Source organism: Aplidium turbinatum, chromosome 3 (assembly GCF_918807975.1).
Source record: "Aplidium turbinatum chromosome 3, kaAplTurb1.1, whole genome shotgun sequence".
Lineage (NCBI taxonomy): Eukaryota > Metazoa > Chordata > Ascidiacea > Aplousobranchia > Polyclinidae > Aplidium > Aplidium turbinatum.
This window is the reverse complement of record NC_137474.1, coordinates 43,386,219-43,399,574: the sequence shown is the minus strand read 5'-3', so window position 1 is coordinate 43,399,574 and position 13,356 is coordinate 43,386,219. Positions and strand designations below refer to the sequence as shown.

The window sequence follows — 13,356 nt, the reverse complement described above, 5'->3', positions numbered from 1 at the left end:
AGGATGAAACTAAAAGGAAAATGTAAAAACGTTTGTTACATACCAGGGAGTTACATATCTTGGGCCCTGTGACGAATAATGTCAACGATGATGTCAGCAATATTAAAGAACATTTTTATATCAATGTCAAATATTAAATGCAAAACGATTAGAAGGCTATTATTCTTACATACAATCTTATGCATCTCAGCATGAAGCAAATATGTTAAGAAGTTCATAGTGTTGAACTGCGTAGGTGAAGGGCTCCTGGAAATGGCTGACAGATACTAAACAGGCAGGGGCGTAGCTAGCACAAATTTCTGGGGGAGATATATTTTCACATGTGAGTGAGCCCGGCAATAATGAATGATGCTGTAACGAAGTGTGAAAAATTTATCTGAAATATTTCATGGGGGGACAGCTTTCCTCTTCCTGACTACGCCTCTGTAATCACATTTTATTAAAGTTATCTAATCATACAATGCAGTTGACGTTAAACCAAAATTTAGGAGAAAAATCGTAAATTCAAATTATGTCATTAAATTTAGTTACCTATTTGAAGAACATCAAACTGATAGTTGCAGATAATTAAGCGTGGTGGACATGCAACACAAAACACTGCAGAAATCGGAAATTTCATAAAGACATTTGTTACAAGAAATAAAAAAGCTACAGCCCAATCATGACTACATAATATAGTAGCCTGTTCATAATACCTTAAGACAACAAATTTACACAATTTAATTCTACATTTTGAATAAAGCGCAAATAATTTTATTTGGATCATATCCTGCGATGAAATGTGCTGATTTAGCAATTCAATGCAGAACTACACGTCTTAGTTTATCAGATAATTGCTTCTGCTAGAAGTATTCTTTGTGGGTGTGACGTCAGTTTTTGTCTGGGAGCAAACGTAAATGAAATAGGTTCCTTGGCCGTATCAGCATGTTTGAGTAAAGCGTAGTGCCGCATAAGCAAAAGTATGTCCAGTTCCTACATTTTGGCAAGGAGGTTACTTTCTCTTTTGCAACTATGCCCCTTGCTGCAGGTGACTTTAAAAGTAAAAAGCTTTACAATTGTGGCTTCACGACTTCTTTCCTGTTGCAGTCAACAACTTAGTGAAAGCTACAGAATAATATACTCCTACCACTTTATGTTTCCGTAACTGTCACATCATTTTGTAGTGGGCCTAGGATGCTGCCACACAATTGCATTTTATATTGCAATTATTCTTGTTACAGTGAAGTCCATTATTATTTTGTAAGTTCAGGCCAAAGACTGATGGAAAAGTTCCGATCAAGCTAGTAGAAACATAAAAAAGTTGGTGTTACTGTCGTGAACTTGGAATTCTTTTGTGTCCATTCAGTGGCGGATCCAGGGGGAGGGTGATTGGGTTAATCCCCTCCTCCCCCTTCAAACACAGAACAGTAACTTTATTCACGGTGTATTTGCAAGGTTGGATTAATGTACACCTACAAAAACTACATATCACTGCGTTAACATCCCACCCATTTTAAACCACATACCGGATTCGCTGCTGTGTATTTTATAACGCAGCTCTGGGTTAGGGTTAGTAGGCCATTGAAGTAGTCTTACCATTGAAAATGACTAAACTCAGGGGCCAACAAAATTAACATCAACAGAAAATTCACACAAACGTGAAGCACATTTTTCGCAACAAATTCATGCACACAACATTGAAGGGGTAAGCCAGAGACCACATAGTAAAAATGTACAAAACTCTCCTATTGACAAGAGATCAATTGAAGTTTATTGTGTCGATTCAATCCAGCTCATCAGCACAATCCTGACAGTAGGTGTCGCCCTCGTGCATAATAAAACCTTCGCCTTCCAAGGAGAGCCTGCATGTGGCGCATTTGAAACAGTTCACGTGCCAGTTGTAGTCTTCAAATGCGATCATCTTCGTACCACTCTCACCTAAAGACACCTTCCATTATTACTCAATAAACGACAATCTTTCATCACAAATGTGGTTGGGGGATAAAAGGATTCTACTGAGGCCACTAGCCATGTTTTCAACCCTCTTAAAAGTGTCTCGTTAGGGAGGCTATTGTCTACAATGTGGTCTACAATGTGTGTCTACAATATTGTCTACAATGTACAAAGCAATCAATTGTCTACGACGCTTGTTTTTACTACCAAATCGTCTACCTTTATGTAATGGCTGAATAGCAGTGTATGACAATGGTGACGACATTTTGTAACAACCATCGTCCATTAAGCACTTCGTTGATTGATTTGACTGCAGACTCGATGGCTTAAGTTTATTCTATGCAATATGCATACAGCATGTTTGAAATAAATTATTATCGAACGTTTGCCAAAATAGCAATAAAAAGACTGTTTCACTCTAAAATATGATCTTCAGAGAGAATCTGTACCTGAAATGGCTTGTTTACATCTAAGACATTTCTTGGCAAACTTCATGGAGTAACAAGCAACGCAATAGGTATGATCGTGGTGAGTTACAAGTTTTTCCCCAGCCAACTCTTTGCTACAACCAGCACAGCAAAGACAGAATGAATGGAAAGTGTCATCTCTGAACGAAACTCCGTTCGTTTTAATTGCCTGCAAAAGAAGCAAAAGCTTATTGCACTGGATCTAGTCAAGCCATGCATAACGGACATATCAGGCCTACCGCAGTTCACAAATCGCAGCGCAAAGTTCTACAAAACGTGAAGGCTACAAAATGTTGCTTGTGTCAAACGTTTGTTACGTAATTGGTTGTGATAGGGTGTTCTAAATAAAGAAACAATGAAACAATTCTTTGGAATTAAAACAAATCGATGTTTGTGTAGTCACCTGTTAGGAAAACTAAACAAATAAAGCTTGGTTTGATTAAATACTGCGGTAGTTCAGCTCAGTTTATTTGTATTTCTGGCTATTACGCTGTGTAGGCGAATTATATCAACGCTGTGTAATTCTGGACAATGAATAAAAACACCTTCAGATTTATCTTTGTAACTACTAATAATCACACAAACTACACTTTTCTAAGTGATATTATAATAAAGACGGTATACACAATAACGCAAGAGAATTTGTTGTGTGCTGATGATTCAGTACACGGTGTTGAACAAAAGAGTTTATGCAATAAATCGAAGTGGCCAAGATGTATTAGGGGAGCTATGGTGTTTTGATTGACAGCTAATGTTTTGATTGACAGCTTTTCATGAGTGAAATTACCTTTGTAGCATTCGCAGCTGCACGTGTATTAGTGTCCAACTGTCCAATGGGATAAATGAAACAGGAAAAGAGGTACATCATCCCTGGGTAACCTTTACCTCGTAAAATAGCCTACACCCTAGGGACGAAGGGGTAGACTACCAAGACAACATAGCACCAATAAGACCGTTCACCAGCAGTCATTATAAAGTAATACGTAGCGTTCTTCTAGTGATTGCAAGCTAAGCTACCACAAAATGATAACCGTCTTTATTTCTAGCGTTTTGTAAGTCAGCAAGAAATATTTTTTAATGTCATCAACGTTACCGTATATCATAAAATTAAGTATAAAAGAAATTCCACTGGAGCAAAGAAGGATTCGCACTTGCGACTTGCGTATACTGAATGTTGTGGTTGCGTGAGCTACCGAAGCTGCTACGACAAGCAGGACGTAGAAAATATACATGACGTCATCCCGGCAGTATTCGTCACTCAAATCTTTAATCGATCACGTCATGTTTGGAGTTGGTGGACCACATATCTAATTCTGGAAGGTCAACCGTTGTCTAACCATCTAAAGCCTATTATAGCTTCGACTTCGAAGAAAGAAAGTTCATGGCTAGTTGAGGTTTTATGTACTTTATAGTACGTCTTTCCTACGTTGGACCACGTTGGATGAAGGTAAAATAGCTTCAACGTTTGCGACGGGAATCTTAAACGTAAGCAAGAGGGTGCGTTGAATTTGCAATTATTCCTCAAGGCAATTAAAATGCTTTGGTTTAGTTTGAAGGTCGCGGGAAGGTCATCTTGCTAGCAAAGATACGTCATCATTTTATACGATTGCATCGAGCTGTTGGTTTTGGACGCGGTATTCATGAAAAAGGGACGATAGCTATGATGTACCAAAGCAAAAGAACGAAAAAAAATCTTCATTGATGGCGTCTGCCAGACGTGATCGTGGTTAATCACGGCTGTTTCATGACTTTCACAATGAATGATCATGAAAAACCTTATTCGTGTGATCCAACTTAATCAAACTTCCTATCACACAAGAACATCTTTGTTAATGTTTATCAGCCGTGATTATAAACATGAACTCTGGATTCACTAAACCTGCATATGAAGTCAATACGAGGTGCTATATTGTAATGAAATACAAGCATTGATTTAATGTAATGGTTCGGCTTGCTTTGTATACAATGATAGATCAAAGTATTGCTATTTTAGCGGTTTTGAAAAAAAAGTTCTAGCAATTTAAAGTGGGAGCATTTGAAACTGGAAACATTCAACTCAAGGTATTTTTGTAACATTTGGATCGACCATTGTGACGTCATAACAGTTTTTATTTAAGAACCGATGCTGTAACTTAAACATTAATTTAGTAAAGACAAATGAAATGAAATATTAGCTCGAACGTTTTCGGCTACCAAAGAGCTCTGTGCAAAATTCTCAGATTCTCATCTCACCTTTTTACATTTTGCGCACTTGCTGGCCAGCCTGGTCTCGAAGCATTCCTCACAGAAGAAACCGTCATCTTTTTCCACAAAGCTTTTCTTTCCAATTATCCCTTGGCAAGATGAGCAACAAAAACAGTTTTCGTGGTAGCTGACTCCCTTGTACTCCATCCTCTTCACTCCTAGTTGGAATGCAATGATTGAAATTTCACAAAGGTCGGAATGCAACAGGTATTGGAATATAATGACCAAATTATGAAATATTGATAAAATGCAATAAATTTCAACTTCTTGAAGGTAACTAGCTAACTAATTGTAAGCATCAAGAAACTATTTTGTAAATATGTAAAAAATATATACTGTTGTAATGCTCAACCCTGTGGTATTGTTGTGTCTTGCCTGTCTTTGGTATAGAAAAGCAAACTCTCTCCCGAAACTAAATTATGAAATATCTTGATCGGTTCTTGGCTGCCCGTGGTTGAAGACATAGATTAAGTAGATGGGAAGGCAAGACACCCAATCATCGTGTACTTCAGCCATGCCATTAAGTATCCTTAATCAATGCAAAACATCTGATTTGCTGTCTGGGTTGTTTACAAAAGATAATTCCTGCTCATCACATCATGACGTCATAAACCAACCTGGTTTGAATGCTTTTTGGCAAGTGCTGCATTTGGGGGAAAATTTTTCTTCGAAGCATTCGGCACAGATAAACTTTTCATCTTTGTAAATAAACCTTTCTCCCGTCAATGACTTGTCGCAGCCGTTGCAAGAAAAACAACCATCGTGAAAATGGAAGTCTTTGTAGGAGATATCCTAAAATCGTCAATGAAGGGTTATATTACAAAATTATACATTGCTATTCCTATAACGGCAGACTAACTTTGTGCTTTTTAAGATGAGCAGCATTTTGGCGAAAAAGCTTTACTCTTCGCTTAATTTCAAAATGAGGATTGCTGATAGTCAGTTGTTAGCCCGCATATTGCAGTAACTGCCAGAGTTAGAAGCCAGAAGTTCTAGGGGTAAAATTAAAAGGTCCGGATCTATCACAAGCTCTGCTTGAATTTAAGTTTCGCCCTTAAGTTTCGCCTCTGCTTGAATTTAAGTTTTGGAACGCTTAGGAAGTTTTTACTTAGATAGTTGATTTTAGATTTTGAGTACCGTAGCATTACTGTTCTCAAACATATTACTCTATTCCGAAGTTTAGTAGCATGATCTATGCCTCTATGGAATGGGAGTTGAGTTAATTTTTATATAGTTCGTTCGCAATTTTTCTCACGCCTGGAACGGTGCGGAAATATCCACTGCGTCAATCACTTGTCAGCAGCAGTCAGCCATAACATTATGTCAGATTGGATATTCTTCACATTCCCTCATGACGTAGTAAGCTAACTTGATCCGCATGTGAAAAGAAGTATCTAATCCTTGAAACCAAGTCATTCCCTTGAGGAAGGTTAAACTTAAACAAAAGGTAATTTCTATTCCGAGTTTTCATAAAACTGAAGCTTTGAATGCACTTCAACCACAAGGTGGCGGTCAAGTGTCTATAGTTTCTTCAACGTTGAATTTAATTAAGAATGTTTTCATTCCATCAACTTGTGGCACAACCCAGACAGCAAATCAACCGCTTTTTACATTGATTCAACGTCTGCAGACGTTGAATCAATGTAAAAAACGGTTGATTTACTATCTGGGAATGGCATTTACGAGGAGAGGGTTTCACTGTATGCTTCATTGATGACGTCACGCCATGTCATAAAACGTTAATTGCACGTCACAAAACATTGATTCGACGTTAAAGACCAACTTACTCTGCAGCCAGTGGCAATGGTGTCCCCACATGTGTGACAAGTATTGCAGAATAAACTCTCGTAGCATTCAACGCAGAATTGTTGCGATTTCTGGAAAAAACAAAGAGATTAATTATCAAAAATCAATCAAGCGTGTAAAACATGAATCCGGAAGCTATATCATTATTTAAACTAACGGCCAGGCTGATGATAAAAACGTTTTTTCGTAAACAACTGAAACTGATTCCAGAGCTCCATAAGTCGGGGGACCTGGTTTTGGAGCAAAGATTCAATACAATCAAACTTAGAAAAGAAATGATCATTGGAACATCTTGAAATAATAATAATAGCTTGTGGCAATCTTCATCATCATTATCATTCATTCCGACGTGCCAAAACAAAAAATTAACATAGACATTGCAATAGCCCTAGACCCTCATTACATTTGGCAGTTCATATTTTTGCAATTCTGTGTGCTATTCTAAAAGTTGATTAAAGCTTTTGTGTTGATTTTTTTTCCTAATGCCATACCGTAGTTTGGTGCCTACAGAAAATTTGTTTGTTTGGTTTCGTTGATAATGTGTTATCTGTTGGCAATATGAAAATTGAAGAATAATTTACACTCTGAAACGATACGGACGCTGACCGACTGCACTTAGTTTATGTGTCCTGTGTGTTTATGATTGATTGGGTCGTCATCGGGTTCTGCGCAACACGATTGATTGAGGTAATTTAGCAAGAAACTAGGGTTGCCGAATGTTTTTTTAATTACGCTTAAGTGTTCAAGTAATTATCAGACACAGTTATCACGTGTAGAAAGGCACAATTGATCATCATAAACGCAGGTAAACAAGTCAAAATTTTAAATTGTTAACACGAAAACATTGAGTGATACTCAGACCCCTTAAGAAGATAATTTGTGCCTGGTGCCAATGAGATCAAGACAAGACACAAGAAAAACCCACTATATCGAAAGGATACGAGGTGCTTTGTTCATTTTTGGCCTTTTGGAAAGGGTTAGGGGCCTTGGCTTTTGGGTTAGGTTTTTGTTTTTTTTAGGTTTTAGTTTTTTTTTAGGGTTAGGTTTTTGGCCTTAGGGTTAGGTTAGGGTTATTACTTTTGGAAAGGGTTAAGTCGCCTAAAATCATCCTGCGATCGGGTCTAAAAGTACTCGACCCCGCTAAGGCTACTGGTGATGCTGTTGTCTGTGGGCAAAGTGGCTTAGTGGTTACAACTCTGGTTGACGTCAACAGAACGGCGGTTCTACAGTCTACACCCATCCAAAGCATGCAGTTATGCTTTAGAAAGATGCTTAAATCGTATGCTTTGCTGATAGGTAAAGCACAAATATCCTCTTTCTCTTTACTGCATGGAAATATCCACCACTAGACATAAGCATGGACTCAGCAAATAAAAGTAAATCTCAAAACGTTTTGCTTTTTTCTTGGTAATTTAAGGTTGTTACATCATCCATCATTTCTTTGTGACGCAACACATCAACTACGAGGAACGGTTGAATCCAGTGGCCTTGTGTCTCAGTAACATTTTTGACAAATAATCAAAGGTCTCGTTGAAAAATAAAAATCAGCTCTTTTGATTCAAAAACTTTGGCACGGAAAGCGTTTAATTAAGAGCGTGGTGCGTTGGCGCTTAAACGTCACAAACTTTATCACATCAACAACACGGCCTACGTCATATTCATAAGCCAACACCGCGATCTAACAAATGAAAAATTCTGCTCAGCTACCTCGAAAATATCACAGTTTCACATAAACAGTCTTCACCAAAACATGAACAGTCGTGCCAGGATTCAGAGAACTGTTGATAGACTAAAAGCGTCTACGTAAGCTTACGTTAGAAATCATGGCATAATAAATATGACCATTACATTTCAAACGAAATTCGTTATTTGCTTCCGTGTTTGGAGTGACACAAGCCTTCTCACAGTTCTTACAAAGCGTTAAGATTTATTGTCTTAGTTTAGTAGGTAAGAAAGGAAAATACGTGCCCCAGTAATGGTTAACCAATAGTATGTTTTCCTTCGTGCCAATTACTCTATTTAGGACAACGTTCTTAAACGTTCCATATTTCTCGGAACATAATATATCACAATAGTTATGTTCCGAAAAACATTGGACTCATAGCACATGGTTAGGAAACTGTGTTCCGAAAGCTAGTGCAATTCGCTATTGCCACAACGAACTCGTAGCATCAGGCTAAAACAGGTCGTTAAAATCTACACTGTGAAGTATATCACAATAAATTCTGAAACGAAATGTTACCACAAATTTTCCAATACCTGCCCACTCAACTGAATTGTTTTACAACAACTTAAATTGAAATGTTTTTATAGTATCCATGCCAATTGTCCATACTCCCAACTATTCGCAATTTTAAGAAAAGCCCTTTAATTATTCCCAGTCGATTGGTCATACGTCATAATTATGCAAATCACAGTCTCGTTCACCAATCAAGCACATGTAAATTTTCAGCATATTAGCATAGCAAGTGTCTTCAAGCATCCAAATCAACATTTTATACACATTTACAGCTTGAAATTTTCAACTCAAAACCAGTTACTTGATATTATGTAAATAATCCGCATGAAAATATGTTACAAAAATATAAATTTTTCTTTTCTAAATACCAAAACAAAGATGTATTGTTATTGTAAATAAACTTTAACCAAAATAAAGTTTGTGTGTTCCTAAGACACGTCTGCTCAAAATGTAATGTACCTTTGGAAACTGTAGCTTTAAGGTACTTAAACTGTGCACATTGTATTCTAATTCAAGCTTTGTTAGTCATTGTCTCTTGACATAAATTAGTCTATGTGTGTTCACATAACAGCTTAGTTTGCAATTAAAAGCAAAACTTAAACTTTCATTTTAAGAAGTAGAGAAAAGATTTACCTGCATTAAATAATGTCTGCCCATTAAAGAAACAAGACATTTGTTACACTTGGGCACATCACTCCCTCGTTCCAATTTCACACTCATTATGCTCAAAATAAAGTTCCAATCAAGCTCTTGCCTGTAGTATGGAAATCTGCTTATGCAATTGAGATATCAAGCACGTTTATCTTTATAGCCCTACGTCACTCTGCAAATAAAAGATGTCTATGACGTCATAGACAAGACATCGTGAGGTTTCAAGAGATGATGTGTTTTTGACGTGCCAATTCGGCTTGCCTTGAAATCTATTCACACATCTCATGTTGAACAATAATCCAGACAGCAAATCAGTCGTTTTACATTGATTCAACGTCTGCGGACGTTATATCAATGTAAAAACAAGTAAACAACTGATTTGCTGTCTGGGAAGCTGATGCAAAGCATGGGATACAACTCGAATGGCAAGAAAACTTTGCTAACAGCATAACTCTTTCTAACGTTTGTTGAACGTTCCAAGACGTTAAGTCAACATAAAAAAGAAACAAATTGATTAACTTTAATGATTTATGGCTGCCAAAAGTTTATTGTTATTGCATCGATTGTTATCGCATAAAATATTTGCTGAGATGATCATGAACGAAAAAGAAACTGGAGTGAACTTGTAATCAAAGCTAATTAAATTGTTGCCATTTTCTTTCTAGTAATACCTGCTCATTATCTGCTTAATACTTAATACCAGTTGATATCTGCCTCTGAGTAGGACGACAATGTAGTAAGTGGCACTGTGACGACAATTAACATTGTTAGACCTGCTACTTCTTATTATTAGTTGTTAACTTTATGGCTGTTACCTATTTAATGATTGTTTTAATCATGTTGAACATGGATGACCAAATAAAAGTCTAGATCTACTGGATTGTACATGTTCAGACTTCTGGTTGAGCATAAATTTCATTGCATCAAGCATATTGAGCGCATGCTGTCTAGTCTAGATCTATCGTCAAAAAAATCCCATATTCAAAATTCAAAATTTTTTATCTTCTTTCCATCACTGTAAGCACAGCCAGAATTCATGATATCGCGCTATGTATCAAAGTCATAGCATAACATTTAGCAGTAATATCATTACGTAATGTAACCTGGGCTATATGACAGCATAAATGTACTCACGACCAAAACTGACTTCCTGGCTTCCTGTTTCCATGAGAATTTCAGCAAAACTTTTTGAAAACGAACATGTTGCGACAAGCAAGTTCGACATGTTTAAAGAAGAATACACTTTATTTTGATCAAAAAATAAAGGGCTTAAGACTTGAAACTAAACTCATGTTCAGCAAGCGTTTCAAAAACAATTAAATTCATCATCGGTGCCGTAAATTAAATAAAAGAATTGATCAGGCGTTCCAAGCATTTTACTCTTAACTTTATTTTTCAAATTTTCCAATCAAAATCAGTAAGAAATTCCTCTTTGTTCTGCAGTAGTGAAAAGTCTACTTTCTTGAGTTGTAAGCTGAACTGGTCTGTCAAGTATTCACATTCAGAGAAGTCAATTTTAACTTAGTTTTGACATGTCATCTTTGTCAAAATGGTAATGGCCTATCTGTCTACAACAACGGCCATTTCCTCTGGGCATTGGCTTCATAGACTGCAGAGTGGAAATTACTCAACTAAACTACAACACAGCATTCGAGTGGCTGAAAATAACTTGGAAACTTTTCAAGAAGTTGGAACTCTTTAAAATTAATATTTTCCTGAGCTCATTAATAGCCGTTTTTCTTGTGGCTACGCGGTGCATAACATGTAGTTATGTACAGCTAATTGAAAGTTTATGCTCCAGACATTACTCATTTTTTATCACCAAAAAATTTGATAAACGTGCGCAGAAACCATCACAGCATAGCGCACACCATCATCTGCAGTAAGAAATTAAATTCTCAGTATTTTATTTCACTTTGCTTGTCACCATTTTTCTTTGAGCTCTATTTCCCAACATGGGAAACATGAAGTTTCTGACGTAACAACTTGCAGTTTGTGACACCATTATTGCATAATGACGCAATCAAGTGCACAAATATCCGGACAATCATACACAAGTTGATTGAAATAATGCGAAAGCAGTCAATACAAACGGTTCACTGCTGTGAATTAACGTTGCATGATCGGCGATTCAGCAACATGATGGAGAAACACAGTGTGACAAATGCTGCTTGTATAATCATTGAAAAACGTAGTATCGAAATCAAATAGATTGTCATAAAATAGATGGTGAGCTAGAAACTAGCTTTTCGATCAGAGCCTGTAACTGTATCACAAACTTCAACTGAAGTTTGGTTAAATCTTTGATGCTTTCTCAACTTCTTAAATCTTAATTCTGTAAAGCTGAATTTTTATCAACCGCAACAAACAAAATGAAGCTGAAGAGCAGATAAGAAACCATCAACTTCCGTCCGTGTATCCTTGACTACCATTACCAGGCATTCGGATCACCTAGTCACCACCAATCATCCTCCGGAGGAAACACAGTCACTTTCTCATGGTTCGGCACAAATAATTAGGTTCGTGCTCCTGTAAGTAGCACAAAATTCGAAAAGCAAAACTGTCGAAACCGAACCTCGACTCGGAACGTTCAGCACCGGAACCGCTATTTTTAGAACGCGGCGGTTCCACTGTCGACAAGTACGAGCAGTTTGCTCAACGGCAATAAAAAAATAACCTCAAGATATTTATTAACTAAGTAATGCAATTAGTCATTGCACATGACTAGGGACCTGTGTTCCGAAAGCTACTGCTAGTGCAATTCGCTATTTCCACAACGACCTCGCAGCATCAGGCTAAAACAGGTCGTTAAAATCTACATTGTGAAGTAAGCAACGATAATGGAGCTAAAAGCGAAACTCAATCTATTGTATAATGCAACCAAGCAATCAGCCACAAAACAAATGACGGCTTAGTTTGTTTGCATTGATTCTGAATGCAACCACCATAGAGACGTTTACCACAAAAAGTGTATTGAACCGCAATTAAAAGTAAACTTGTAAGCAAATGGCAATGGCGACACACTATCGTTTTTTTCAGAATCTTTTAACTTCAAAACCGGTCCATTGAAACAACGAGGTCGAAAACTGTTCACATGAATGTTAATTGTTAACAGATCGATTCATTTGCACTCGATACGACAAACATGTCTTTGTCATTGCAACTGTCACCAGTAAACCTTTCTGGGACTGCCGATGACTAACGTCATAATGGCATTTGCTGCAGCAGAGGCCTTTGATCACATGACAACACAAAAGTCAAAGTCACTTCAATGACTTTCTTGGCGCCAAAAACATTTTGTCTTCCGTGCATTTGGGATACCAGCAATTGCAAACCTCAAACTCTATGCATCTTCTTTATCCAAACAAAAACCTATCAATTCCTACTAAACAAATAAAAGTGCAGGCATGGCTACCTAGTATGCATTTGCATTACTAACACAGCTAGCAAAACTGGTTGCTTTACATTGGTACAATGTCTACAGATGTTGAATCAATGGGATGAGAACCAATTCATCTAGCTGGGAATATCGTGGAAAATGCAGTTAGGTTTACGGTAAGCTTGGTAAATTGTCTACATTGAGTAGATTAAATTGGCTCTGCTTAGCATTGAGCTTGGCATTGCATTGAGCACTCTTTTGTGGTATTAATAGCATTTATAATAACATAGTTGTCATAGTTTAATATTTATACTGCACTAAACTAGACGAGTTTTACCTCGACAGAGCGGTCCCACGAATTACCCATAAGTACCCATAAGCACCATAAGTACCCATAAGCCCCATAAGTCGCGTCGAATTACCCATAAGTACCCATAAGTCGCGTCGAATTACCCATAAACCCCATAAGTCGCGTCGAATTACCCATAAGCCCCATAAGTCGCGTCGAATTACCCAAATGCTCCGTAAGTCGCGTCGAATTACCCATAAGCCCCGTAAGTCGCGTCGAATTACCCATAGGCACCATAAGTAGCATTGAATTACCTAGAAGTAACGTCGAATTACCCATAAGCCTGTAT

General features: G+C 37.4%; 1 protein-coding gene across 5 annotated transcripts; it reads right to left on the bottom strand.

Annotated features, from left to right (window-relative positions):
- Positions 1-11,256, bottom strand: LOC145767162 (four and a half LIM domains protein 2-like). Of its 5 annotated transcripts, none has more exons than XM_082578932.1 (8): positions 10,474-11,256; positions 10,011-10,085; positions 9,322-9,528; positions 6,431-6,520; positions 5,261-5,435; positions 4,632-4,801; positions 2,382-2,568; positions 1-1,917 (listed from the first exon to the last, which is right to left on the bottom strand). In XM_082578932.1, exons 3-8 carry the CDS (start codon positions 9,406-9,408, stop codon positions 1,763-1,765), a joined length of 864 nt encoding a protein of 287 aa, XP_082435058.1. In that variant the 5' UTR covers positions 9,409-9,528; positions 10,011-10,085; positions 10,474-11,256; the 3' UTR covers positions 1-1,762. The 5 variants fall into 5 exon arrangements, with proteins under 5 accessions (XP_082435058.1, XP_082435057.1, XP_082435056.1 ...); XM_082578931.1 differs by having other exon boundaries at positions 9,322-9,511; XM_082578930.1 differs by having other exon boundaries at positions 9,322-9,442.
- Positions 11,257-13,356: the final 2,100 nt, after the last annotated feature.